Source organism: Anser anser (assembly GCF_964211835.1).
Source record: "Anser anser genome assembly, chromosome: 1".
Classification (NCBI taxonomy): Eukaryota; Metazoa; Chordata; class Aves; order Anseriformes; family Anatidae; genus Anser; species Anser anser.
Genome location: NC_139720.1, coordinates 139,704,343 through 139,716,869, shown reverse-complemented (window position 1 = coordinate 139,716,869; position 12,527 = coordinate 139,704,343). Strand labels below are relative to the sequence as shown.

Sequence of the window (12,527 nt, the reverse complement as noted above, 5' to 3'; positions counted from 1 at the left end):
CATAGCATTTTCTCAACCATACATTGATATTCTGCTTCTTTGCCTGCCACTGAACATGGTCCTCATCTTCATCCATCTACTTAGCAGTTTGAACACTGCCTGCAGGCCAAAATACTTAGTTTGTTTCCAACAGCAACAACAAACTTAAACCATTGTTAAATGTGTTCTGCAAGGAAAAAATTACCAAGGAGTGTCTGACAGTAGAGGGCTAGAGTAACAAACCGAATAAATTCAAAGAGAGAAAAGAATTAAAGGGATTTGAGAAGCTGTTTCGTTCATTCCTTTAAATTGTGTTTCTTGGAAGAAAAACCCATTTTTCTCAACTTCCATGGAAGTTGAAAAGTCTGATAAATTCTGTATATGCTCCTTGCCTCACAGTTTTTCTTTCTATAAATACCTCTGGTTCAGGGAGCAGAAAAGGTGATTTTCAGTGTCATTAATGGTCTTGGCATGATTACAAGTTTACCCAGTGACCTTTTCTTGCTCCATGATTAACATATTTGACCCACCATTCAAACTTATGCAACCTAATTGAGGAATTTGATATTAAGGTCAGCATATCTTTGTCTTCTCTGTCTAAAGCCTCTCCTATCAATTTCCATATGTGGAATTTTTCTGAATGGTTCCACTGAATTCAACTAAAATGAGAAATCCAGCCTATGATGTAAATTTCAATATATTACTGAGATACACTTTCTACTTAAGAATTTGAGATCTTAACACTGGATGGGGCATGTTGAAATTGCTCAGAGCCACTGAGGAGGGAGCTAAGCCAGAGAAAATAGCTACTGACTAGTCAATTTGATATCTATATCTTTTTAGGATGACCAGAGACATGTTCAGTCAAAACTTGAGATGTTGTATTTTCTCTAACTTTTGTTTTGTGGTGATAATACTTCAGGAGCAAGTGAGTAAGGAACCCCTTACTGTAGGTGCTGTGGAAATATATACCTTGCAAAGTGTCAGTCCTCACTTCAAAAATTTTAATGAGATGTCAAGCATATAAAGCAAACAATTAGATCAGGACTGAAAAGATTTAAAATATATTCATAAAAATGAAAAATTTGGGGGCAGACTTGGAAAGAATTCACAGTCCTCTCTCCAGTTATTATTAGATTTCAGGTCCACAAGAAGTAAGTTCTGACAAGAAATCTGAAAAGGGAAAATTAAATTGCTGCACCTAGACTAACCTAACTTTCCCTCACCTATAGCAGTAACTGGCACAAGTACAGGTGTTCTTGAAAGGGAAGTAAACAAGATTGTAAATGAAATACTTGTCAGGGACAGAGTAAAGATGGAAATTCACAACTCAGAGAGGTAGGTGTGAGACCCATCACCCCAGAACTGCACTGGAAGAAGGTTTATCTTTTCTTGTAAAAAGCCAGTATACACTATTGAGAAGTGTAGAAATAGCAATAATTGTACCAGGTGCAGTGAAAGAAAAGAAGGCAGTCTATTAGGGAGACAGACATTCTTTAAATGACTGGTAGTGTAGAGTTTGATTGTGTAATTCCTCAGTAGCATCCACAAATCCCCATTACTTTTTAATTTCATAAAGCCTTGTTCAATTCTAAAGGTTAATGCACAGTTCTGCTCCAGCTGTCTGTTCCCTATTGCTTGAGAAATACTTAAAATTTTACTTAGGTCAGGGCAGAATAGTTTAGAAAGGAAGGAATAAACACAAAGTATTGTAAGCATTTCATAACATTCTTAAAGACTGAAAACTTGTGTGGTTAGGAAAGAATTGCGGGAATAGTTCTCATTCTTTCTGTGGTCAACCGGGTAATGTAGTGAGGTTACTTGAAGGTTTGAATGGCCAAAGAGTTACAGAAAATAAATATGTTCATGTGTTAGAATAGGTATCTGTAACTAAACTAGGAAATATCTCTTCTATTTTTATTTATACCCTCTTTCCAAAGGCACATCATCTTATTAATTATTCGTGTGTCCAATTTGCCATATAGCCTTTCAGTAAAAGGTCTGAAAATGGTGCACAGATATACATTAATAGCGGCATTGAATCTTACTTCCTGCAGAAGAGGGTCTTTCAACCTGGCTTTATACTAAACTTACTTCTCCCTGGTATTAAAGAGTTGACTGTTAGAATTTATAAGCAAATAAATCCCAAGTGTTTTCAAAAAGGAACAATATTGTCACTACTTTGAAAAATTATACTAAGTCAACTGAATTTGGATCTTGTGGCAATAGGGAAACCAATATTAAAAAAATATCTTACATACTCAGAAAGGTTCTAGTAATTCAGGGGAGGCAAGCTGCTCTTTTCAGAAACTGTAGCCACCACTCCTTAGTGCTACATGTCAGGTTTGTATCAATGGGGATGGACAAAGCAAAGGGTGATACAAGTGAGCTAGTAGAAAAGACACAGAAGACAGTGAAGGGAAAAAAAATAGAGTAAATCCAAGCAATAGATTAAACTACAGAAATATCAAAAAGGAACTAAAGCAATGGAAAACGGCTAAAGAGACATCACATTAAAAGCAGGTCACCCCCATGCCAGCAAGTCTCTCCCAACAGCCAGAGACAGAAAGTCCCACCAGGTCTGAGATCTAATGGCTATGAAAGGAAAAAAAAAAAAAAAAAAACCTAAGTGGCATGAATGAATGAAGTCCAAAGGGACTCAGTTTGATTTTAAAAATATTTCCATCTTTGGTTTTAGATTTTTTAGATTTTTTGAGTGTATGCAGACGTATACATGAGACTGTACATATTCAAAACAGAAATCAATTTACATGGACTTTTCTGGAAAAGCATAGAAGTGAAGGAATTTTTTTTTTTTTAAAGTAAAACAAGTACATGGTACTTAGTACCAATTCAACACTTTTTAACAGCTTTCTGAGAACTGAGCTACAAGAGGCAAAGTGTTCATTTGCATAATTTAGCATCATATGAGCTAGGACACTTCTTTTCCACCCAAAGCAGTTTTGTATAATAACCCCTGAGGGCTTTGTGACAAGGACAACTGTAGCACACCTGCCTGCCTACCATGAAATTCTTGTAGACGTTCAGAGAGTAGCGCTCAGCATCCACTGAGAATACTGCAGTCTGTCAGCCAGAATAAATTGCATATTTGACATTTGTGTGTGAATGGTTAGCATTACTCAAGTCTAGCCAAAAAGGTAAAAACTTTCTTCACTGTGTGACAAAGTGGAGGACAAACACATGAGCTTACATCTGCATAAACGAAGACTAACAGCAATGGTGAGATGACATTCAGAATTGCTCATGCCTTTTCCAAACCTCATTTAGAAATGAAATCTTTCTCCTTGACCCTTCTGCTTGAATTACTGTGTCACCTTGAAAATGAAGCATGGCTTTGCTGGATTGCTTTCTTCTCACATATTTTCTCCCATCTCATTAACCTCAGGTAGGAATGCAAGGACAGAACATCCAGTTTTCAACACATATGACACAAACTAAGAAGATTCAGCTCCAGGTTTGTCAAGTAAAGAAAGGGGATGCTGTATTCTGTCTGACAACTACCTGGCTAAAGCATCCTGACATGACAGGTAAAATGTGAAACCTGGGAATGCTTGGTTTTGTCCTCATATCCCAGTCCCAACAGCATTTCCTGAAACAAGCAAAAAGTATAGCTGGCTGCAGAATCCATATGCACAATGCAGAAGCTATGGTTCCAACCCAACATCTGTGGAAAGACATCCAATCCTCAAGTTATGCTCTGAGAGCTGACTAAAATTTGAACTCAAAGACTTGCCACCAATGCACCCTGATTTGGCAGTCTCTGTCATTACAGCCCTGGTGCTGTTCAAGACCACATGCATATGTAAATAGGACCTTTCAACAACAGTTTCAAGGAGGAAAAAAATACCGGTGTGAACAAGATACTGATGGGAGTTTACCATTGAAGTTGTCACTGGTCCCACTAGTCCTATTCACTTGCACTCCTCCAAAAAACAATCTCCACTTCTCATTATAAATGGCCCTCGAGCACTAACATTTTCTTCCTCATTTACCCTAGCAGTCATGTAATATTGTGTCATTATTTGCAATAGTGAGAATGCTAACAATCAAATCTATTTAAAATGGACTCTCCCTGCTCAAAGCTATGGACCTGCCCAGTTAAGCAGAAGAAATCACCCATTCAAAATGTAATTCTTACCACACCTTTTCAGAACAAGACACTTCCCAGGAGCTCATAAAGTATATCTGTAGCTTGAATCATCTTCTAACATTAGTGAAATAATAAACAGGTAAATTGTAGACCAAAGAGATAAAACTAGAAATATATTGAGAATAAGAAATGTAATTTTTGTTTGTTTACTAACTGAATGCTCATCCCTCAAAGACCTTTGACATTCAGGTCTGCATTCACCTGCAATTAATCACTTTTGGTTTGGATTATTCTATTGCTTGTTCTTTTGAACAGTTTGTTGAAGATCTGTTGACTTAAATTCACTATTGAGCAATTTTACATGGAAAAATAAATAAAAGATTCCACACCTCCACTGAAAAATATCTACAGATCCACAAATCCAAACATATGCCTGTGCTAAGCTGTTCTGGAAATGGATCTGTGAATCACCTAGTTTGCTGCTTTTGAAGGAGTTCACTGAGTAGCATCATGGTCCAAGTATACTCTACAGATATGCTACAGATGACAGCATACAAATGGCCTGGAGAGCAGTTGCTACAGCCAGGGGCATGTGCTAGTCATGGTCACAGCTATTTTCTGGGGCTTGATCCCACTGGGTCTTCAAACCACTTCCACTCTTCAGGTTTCATACAAAGAGAGTGAACTCAACTGGATGGGAACCACAAGGCACCCCAGACAGGTGCTGTACATTATAGCTCAGATGTGGAGCATGATTGTGGTCTGCATCAAAGAACGAGTCTAAGTGCAGCCCAGGCTCTGAGGACACTGAATCCTCTCTGGACGTAACTGAGAAAACAGCCATTCAACCAGTTTATCAATGAAACCAGTTCAGTTTTCTTCAATGAAGGAAGGATACAGAAGCTTTCCAGAGGCGAGACAGCCAACATCTGCCAGGACATACCTTGATCTGGATAAATGCCAAATAAAACCTAGGACGAGGATAAAAATCAAGCATGCATTAATAATACAAAAACTGGGAAAAAAAAAAAAAAACTGTTAAGCTTATTTTAGAAACTTACAGAAGACTCTTTCAAACAGTACATTAAATCTTAAGATTGCTTTCAGTATTTTCAGGTATGTTTCCCCCACAGCTGAAAAGCGGCCCAGGGGCACATAACAAGGAGAAGTAATACTCCCTCAGTAAACTTACTGCCAAAGTCACATGTTCAATATATTCCATCCAAGTGTCTCTTAGGAAAAAGGCACTCAACCTCTGCAGCTAGCTGTCTCACAGCATCACAGGATGGGTGAATTTAACAGCCAAAATGGTGATGAATTTACATGGAGAGAGAGGTATGATGAAGACTAAGAGCAGCTCTAGTGGGAGAGGGAAGGGGAGGAAAGCAGAATGCAAAGTGCTGGGAGCAGGACAGGAGAACAAAATCTTGCCTGGAGTATATCTGCAAACGAAGCCAAGGACAGAATATTTCTCATAGAAAGACTAAGTCAACCAGAGGAAGAAGGAAGGAGAACAGTGGTGAAAGAAGGAGAAGAATTCAACAAAACAGAAAAAAAAAAAAAAAAAAACCTTGAGAATGGGAGAGGTTTTTTAAAGACATGCTGGGATCTCTGATCTGCCTAGAGAGCACAGCTCTTCTCTTGTATTTTTGTAGATTTTCCTTTCAACCCTCATATTCTGGGGAGGTTCTGCCTACTCTTACTGGCTGCAAGTGCTCACTGGTGGGAACTGCTCCCAGCTGCCCTTTTTCAGCAGCCGCTCAGAAAAGCAGAGGGCACAAAAATTTTTTATGCATTTTAGTGTCTTCCACGAGAGAATGGCTGCTCAAAGGGCTATAGGAGGAGATAAACATTTTTCTGGAGGGAAAACCTACCAATATTCCCCAAGTTTTAAGCAATATCTGAAGACCCATCTTAAATTAAAGAAGGAAACACTGAGGACACACAAATTTGAGTTAAAATTGACTGCTCAAACCCAGCTACCTGACCTACTACATTGTCCAGGGTCATGGCTAGCGCACTGAGCAGTTGTCTGATTAGGTATAAGAACCTGCACAACATTTTTGTTTTGTTTTGTTTTGTTTTTTGCCATCTTGCTCCCACCCTTGATACATTTTCTTATTACCAAAGACCAAGTATCACAACTTGTTTTGAACTAATTGTAAGAAATTTAATAGAAGGAGGGGGAAAGGATTGCCAATTCAATACTTACAGAGCAGACAACTACAAAGATAAAAAGACCTGAAACTTTCAGGAATTTTAGACAGCACCTGAAAAGTAAGAAACATGTATTTACTGCATGGTTATTAAAAATAAAAATAAAAATAAATGTACTCTTAATAGTTCTGCCATTTCAGAAATATCATATTGAGCGCTTACAGGTGATATCACACCATGTCAGAGTATGAACACCACTACACAGGGTCAGCAAAGGATTAGGAAGCCCTGGTGACTATAAGGGCTTTCTGTCCCCACTCTGCCACCAGATGCATCTGTCTCAATGCATGGGAAGGAGGTTTTATGTCTCAGGAAAGCCAAGTGAATGCTGCAGCATGAGCTGGTGCTGGGACCTGGAGCCACTTCCCTGCTGCTACTGGTGGCTCCCAAGAGACCCAAAGCACCTTTAATTCTCCCTGACCTCTCCCAGGGCTGCAAAGGAAACCATAGCCACTGCAGGAGGGTGACACATCTGAGCAGAAATGACAGATTGCTGCATAGAGGGGTACTGTCATGGACGAATTCCCCAGAAACAGACTTCTAATATGCATCCTGAAAGGTACTGATAGGATGCCTCATAGGCATTCTGAAAAGGTAGTTTGAAGACAAGAGCAAGCTTTAAGAATATCCCAGTTTTAATAGTATATCTTCAAACCAAATATACTGTGTGAGCATCTCTAGATAAACCGTCTAGCAAAACTAGAATTTTTTTTTCATAGCACATCTGTTCCTTTTGAGGGAATGCCCAGTTCTGGAGATTCAATACCATCAAACCTTCTGAAGTGTCAGAGCTTACTACTGAGTGGGTTAGGCAAGAATAACTCTAAATTCAAATGTTGAAAAATTATGCTCTCAAGTAAGAAATCTTAAGATTTATTACTGTTAAATTACCAGGTCTTTTATCTTACCATAAGAGGCAACTCTTTAATTATTTTCTTGTTGCCCATCAGAATGTTACACAGATGTCTTAATTTACAGAACTCTTTTTGTTATTTGCCCTTATTACATCTCTTCATTAATTGAAGCCATTGATGTTCTCATCACATTTTTTCAAAAGTAAACACTAAATCATTGCTTTTCCGAGAGAATGACAAATGCAAGGTTTGATTTAAGCCTGATGACAAGCAAGAAGAAAAACATTTCAAGTCGCTAGGATAATTAGCTGAGAAGGGAACAGTGCAATAAATAGCTCTGTTGACAGATGCTATAGAACAAAATATTAAAGTGGAGTAATCTGGAGAGAGTCAGAAATAATTTTTAATCACAGCGCATATAAGTCCATAAATCGAATTCATTGACTGAAAGTAATATGAGTGACCGGAGACCCATTTTTTGAAAAACTTTTTTTTTTTTTCCTAAAGATCCCTTCTTCTTCAGAGTTCTCAAAAAAAAATGTAGCTGATAAAAATATGGTGCCACAGTCAAACTGGTACAAAGGGGTTACAACATCCTACTAAAAAGAAGTGATAGCAAGTTTATGCAAACTTTGCACAGGAGAAACATCAGAGAAAGCTAGGAGGACAGAAAGGCAGCTAGGTGGCTTCTTCCAGAAGCACCAGAGAGCCCTGCTCTAATGAAAAACAAGGTGGGGTGGGGGAGAGGATAATAAAGATTTGAAAAGAGAGGAATGACAGCAAAAGTCATTATCAGCACCCCACAGCTGATAATTCTTTCAGCTGATGATTCTTTTGGTATTGTATGATTTATGGAAAATACCTAGTGCCAGCTTTGTCATGTAACCACTCTCTTACTTGTCTATTCTCCCTATCTTCACATCACAGCTGTTTCAGTATTTTTGAGAACTTATCATGTTATGAATTACTAAAGCCCAGTCCAGATTGGTTTAATTTGAATGTATTTGGTATTTTCTGTTTGCACTTCCAAATTATCATTCCAAATAATAATAATTAAAATTACTATTGAAACAAGAAACAGCAATAACTAGATTTTAAGACATAAGAGAAATCAAAAAGCATTAATTAAGACTTCATAAATTTATAAACACTTGTCTGCAAATAACAGAAACTCATCTCAAGGAGCTGTCAAGATATAATAAAAAAAAGCTTTTGGAAATGGTTATTTTATTAAATGTAGAATTTAAAAGCCTCTTTTCCTCCCATCTGTTTGTTTTCATGGCATTTTGTATTAAGGAAGCAGTGCTTTTAGCAGCTTACAGTTGAGAAGTGACGAGCCTTTGACTCGTCCGTGTTTTGCAATCTGTCTCTTTCCAGAGTGCTAATCTGGCACAGTGATGCAAGCACAAACTGCATGCCAAACTCTGTGCTGATATATGCCTCCGGCGCAATCCCATTTGACTTCAGTTGGAAATGCACGAAGTATAAATCTATGAAGGATTTCACCCCCTGTTCTAAACCAAATGATTTTTAGTCTGATCTGCATGTGGTGTCAGGCAATTTAGCTCCATTTATTATCTCAGTGGAGTTATGCTGATTTACGACAGCCAAGGAGCTGGCCCCATATGTACAACCAACACTATAGCAATGAAAATATTTCACAGGAAGTTCTGCCAGAGAAATACACCACTCTTATAAACGTATGCTATACTGGAAACAATTGATTCTACTCTCCCGCTCAATGCCTTTGTTCCATGAAATACCAGGGAAAGCTACTGCAAGCGTGAAGAAAGACGCCTGCCAAACTTCTTCACATCTGCTCATATTGCACTAATTGCAGCCATTGAAATTCTCCTACTCCATTTGTTTAGCAGTGGTGCAGGAGAGTGGCACTCCACGCAGTACCATATGCACAATGAAAGAAGGAAAACAATTGTGAAGTGATGAGCTGAGACAACATACAGATTGGGAAAAGAGGCATGGACATCTTGTCAAAAAAGGCTCCATGGATCAATACGGAGATGAGGACATGCAGTGCTGGGCTCTGTACAAATCTGTAGCACTATTAGCAGAGTCCAAACCAAAGTAGGTAAAAGTGTTGAAACTCCAGAAAAGACAGAGAGAATTAGAATCTGAGATTAAAGGGTTTGTTAGCTACGACCACAGGTGAAAATATCGTGAGAAAATTTGAACTTAAGCTGTAATTATATTGATATATTTTAATACATTAAAAGATTCAAGGTCATCCTTGCCTAAACGAGGTAAAAGATTACTTTAAGAGTAATCAAAGAGTGAAATATGTAAATGTACCTAAAGACAGAAAAGTGCTTGGTTGTATTTTGCATTGTGTATCCGTGAAAAGCTACTATCATGACTCCAGAAATCATTGTTAGTACCTAGAAGACTGTGTGTATATATATATATATATTTTTTTTTAATTAAAGACAAATATTTCATAAAAGCAAGAACACTGAAAAATAAAACTGTGGAGTCAACAAAGAGGCTTTTGTGAAATGGCTTTCAAGATGTTATAAGCAATAAAGAGAGTATTTAATTTCAGGTTTAGAATAGGTGCTGTGATTAATGCTTCTAAGAACAGGGGGCTATTGATCATTAGGCTGTAATCAATGTCATCAGGGTTTATTTATAAATTATCAATAGCAATATATGGCCTAAACATGGAGTGTTATTTTATTCATTTGTAGAAAATAAAACACTTTCTAGCCAGCTATACTTAAAAACTAAAACTAATGAAAAAAAATGCAAAAAATAAGTAACTGAAGATTTGAATTCAGACCTCATCTTTGATAAATTGAACTTGGTATGAAGGTTGTCCAAGATTTCATATTTCTCAGAAGAAGCAGATCTAGACAAACTGGTCATTTCACTTCCCAGTTGAAACCTTTGCTCAAATTCTGCAGAGCTGTTGTCCCATGAATCATCATCTGTGGTAAAATCTGGATTGTGAATAGCCATGCACAGCAACCTGTCACACATTTTCAGTAAATAAAAAAAAAAAAATTTAAAAAAAAAACAGTGGTTTATTTCAACAGATAGTATATGCAACTGACCTTACATATTCTTAGCTTCATTATGATGTATTTTAATGGAAAACAAAAACATAGATTTATTCAGTACAGATCTCCCCTTGGTGATACAGCTGTGTAGACAGCAGATCAAAGATAAAGATCTCATGATGCTTAGGTGTACCTGAGAGAATCAGCATTTTGAAGCACCAGGCAGACATGCTTCAGGATTTAGTGTGTAAAATCCCCATCAGAACTGGGCATATAGCTCTGCTGTATCTTGCAGTGCACCTGATGCAACACCACATGAAGTAAATGAGAGCACGTGACCTGCAGTTGCCTGTCCTAAGGACTCTCTAATCACCCTGACCTCAGACCTTACATTATTCCCTATCCCATTTATAGCGCCTTCTTTCCACTCAAGTTCCTCCAAAGTAATTCTCTGCTTGCAACCCCTGACATTCACTTTATTTCCCATCAGGTTTGCTGTCAGGATATAAGAAAGAACCATGCACAATTAAATAGAACTTAGAAAAAAAAAGTATTTTGAGTAAAATGAAAGTAACTCACCCATTGTCCTCTGAGGAGACCTTCAGCAGTGGTGTCTTCTCTGTAAAGCAAGTGTTTCTTGACCTTGAGCTGAATAATTTGGAAAAATTGAAGTGATACCTTTGGAGAGAGGGAAAAAAGAACAGTTAGTTTGCATTGCAACAATTCACTGCAATTCTACAGAATATTTTGGTACAAGAGCATCTAATTAGTTTAATATTGTTTAGGAATGGTGTTTGCCTAACTTATGGTTTTCACAAAGTTTGAACTAGTCATGGAAGTTACTCCCTTACAGTCATGGTGGCCAAATAAGAGAAATTTACCTCATCTTAAAAGTGGTGTCTAAAATAGTCATTGAAATTTCCTCCAAATGCCAGATGAGCAATATACAAATAATCCACACTTGGATGCTTACATTTCAGAGTGCTTAAATTTACAGTGGAACAATTGCACTGTAAAAAAAAAAAATCTTAAGGAAAATAATTACATATATTAATGTAAGTTTATGTAAGTATACCATAGAAAACAAAATAAAAGGATAATTTTTGTTCCACATGTGTCCTTTGGGTCATAGATAACAGAAATCTAGTAAACTCTACAGCAACCATGCCCCCCTTTGCACAGGGAAGAAAGTTTTATCTGAAGTACATCATCCCTGCAGCACAATCCCTTCCAAACAGTTTCTGTCAAGTCTTGGTACTGGTGCTGCAGATAATTAACCAAGATCGAGCTATGTCTTGCCATATTGCAGCTTAGCGTTGTTACTTTTTTTGCTAAAAAATATATCCCAAAGTTTAAGGGACAGCTGAAAAGAATCAAACACAATCAAGTGGGTCTATCTTTGGAGCAGGCATCTTGGAGGGATGAAATAATTGAACCTTTTAGAGCACTTTCCAAAACCTGGCTCTTCCAGAAATGTTTCCCATGTTTAACCTTAAAATACAGTGGAAGATAGTGGAATTCCTTGCAGTTTACAGAGCTATATGAGTCTGCATAGGTCCACAAAAATGATCAAGGGACTGGAGCCCCTCTCCTATGAAGGAAGCCTGAGAGAGCTGCGACTGTTCAGCCTGGAGGAGAGGAGGCCTAGGGGGAATCTCATCCTTGTCTATAAACACCTGAAGGGAAGGTACAAAGAAGATGGAGCCAAGATCTTTTTAGTTGTGCCCAGTGCTAGGACAGGAGGCACTGGGCACAAACAGACCCACAGGAGGCTCCCCCTGAGCACCAGGAGCACTTCTGTGCTGTGCGGGTGAGGAGCCCTGGCACAGGCTGCCCAGAGAGGCTGTGGGGTCTCCTCCTTGGGGATCTCCAAAAGCCGCCTGGAGATGGGCCTGGGCAGCCTGCACTGGGTGGCCCTGCTGGGGCAGGGCTTGGGCCTGGTGGCCTCCAGAGGGCCCTGACAGCCTCAGCCATTCGGTAACTGAAAATTCAGACTTTGTAAAATTAAAACCTCCTGTTAATGCTTCAGCTTTCTTGTTAAGTAGTGTTACCAATTCAGAAGCCATGCTAGTTGTGTAGAAAATGGATATGGTTATTTTAGCCTTGAGTGGGCAAAGTACTTCTTCAAACTCTGCTTTAAGCACCATATTTGCAGTCTCAACAAAAAAAGAAAGAAGTGTTAGAGAGACTGAATTATCCAGTACATCAGGTCAAATGCTGGACAGATTAGAATTCAGGTGCTACATTGCACTGACACTTCATCTGTGAAGAGATGATTGCATACTTTGAAACTATCGAAGTACTTCCTTTTTTAAATAGGAGAACATCATTCACACAAAATGTTTAAGT

The 12,527-nt window shown here is 38.2% G+C and overlaps 1 protein-coding gene across 5 annotated transcripts in view; it reads right to left on the bottom strand.

Annotated features, from left to right (window-relative positions):
* Positions 1-12,527, bottom strand: part of OCA2 (OCA2 melanosomal transmembrane protein) — a 207,237-nt gene that overhangs the window by 149,149 nt on the left and 45,561 nt on the right. For 4 of the 5 annotated variants that reach the window (XM_083805752.1, XM_083805754.1, XM_083805755.1 and 1 more), the window contains exons 3-6: positions 10,758-10,856; positions 9,959-10,147; positions 6,303-6,360; positions 4,989-5,061 (exon numbers count right to left, since the gene is read on the bottom strand). In XM_083805752.1, the coding sequence (XP_083661878.1) occupies positions 4,989-5,061; positions 6,303-6,360; positions 9,959-10,147; positions 10,758-10,856 (419 nt within the window). Of the gene's footprint in view, positions 1-4,988; positions 5,062-6,302; positions 6,361-9,958; positions 10,148-10,371; positions 10,631-10,757; positions 10,857-12,527 lie in introns of those variants that run through there. The other variant, XM_083805756.1, reaches the window with a different exon arrangement.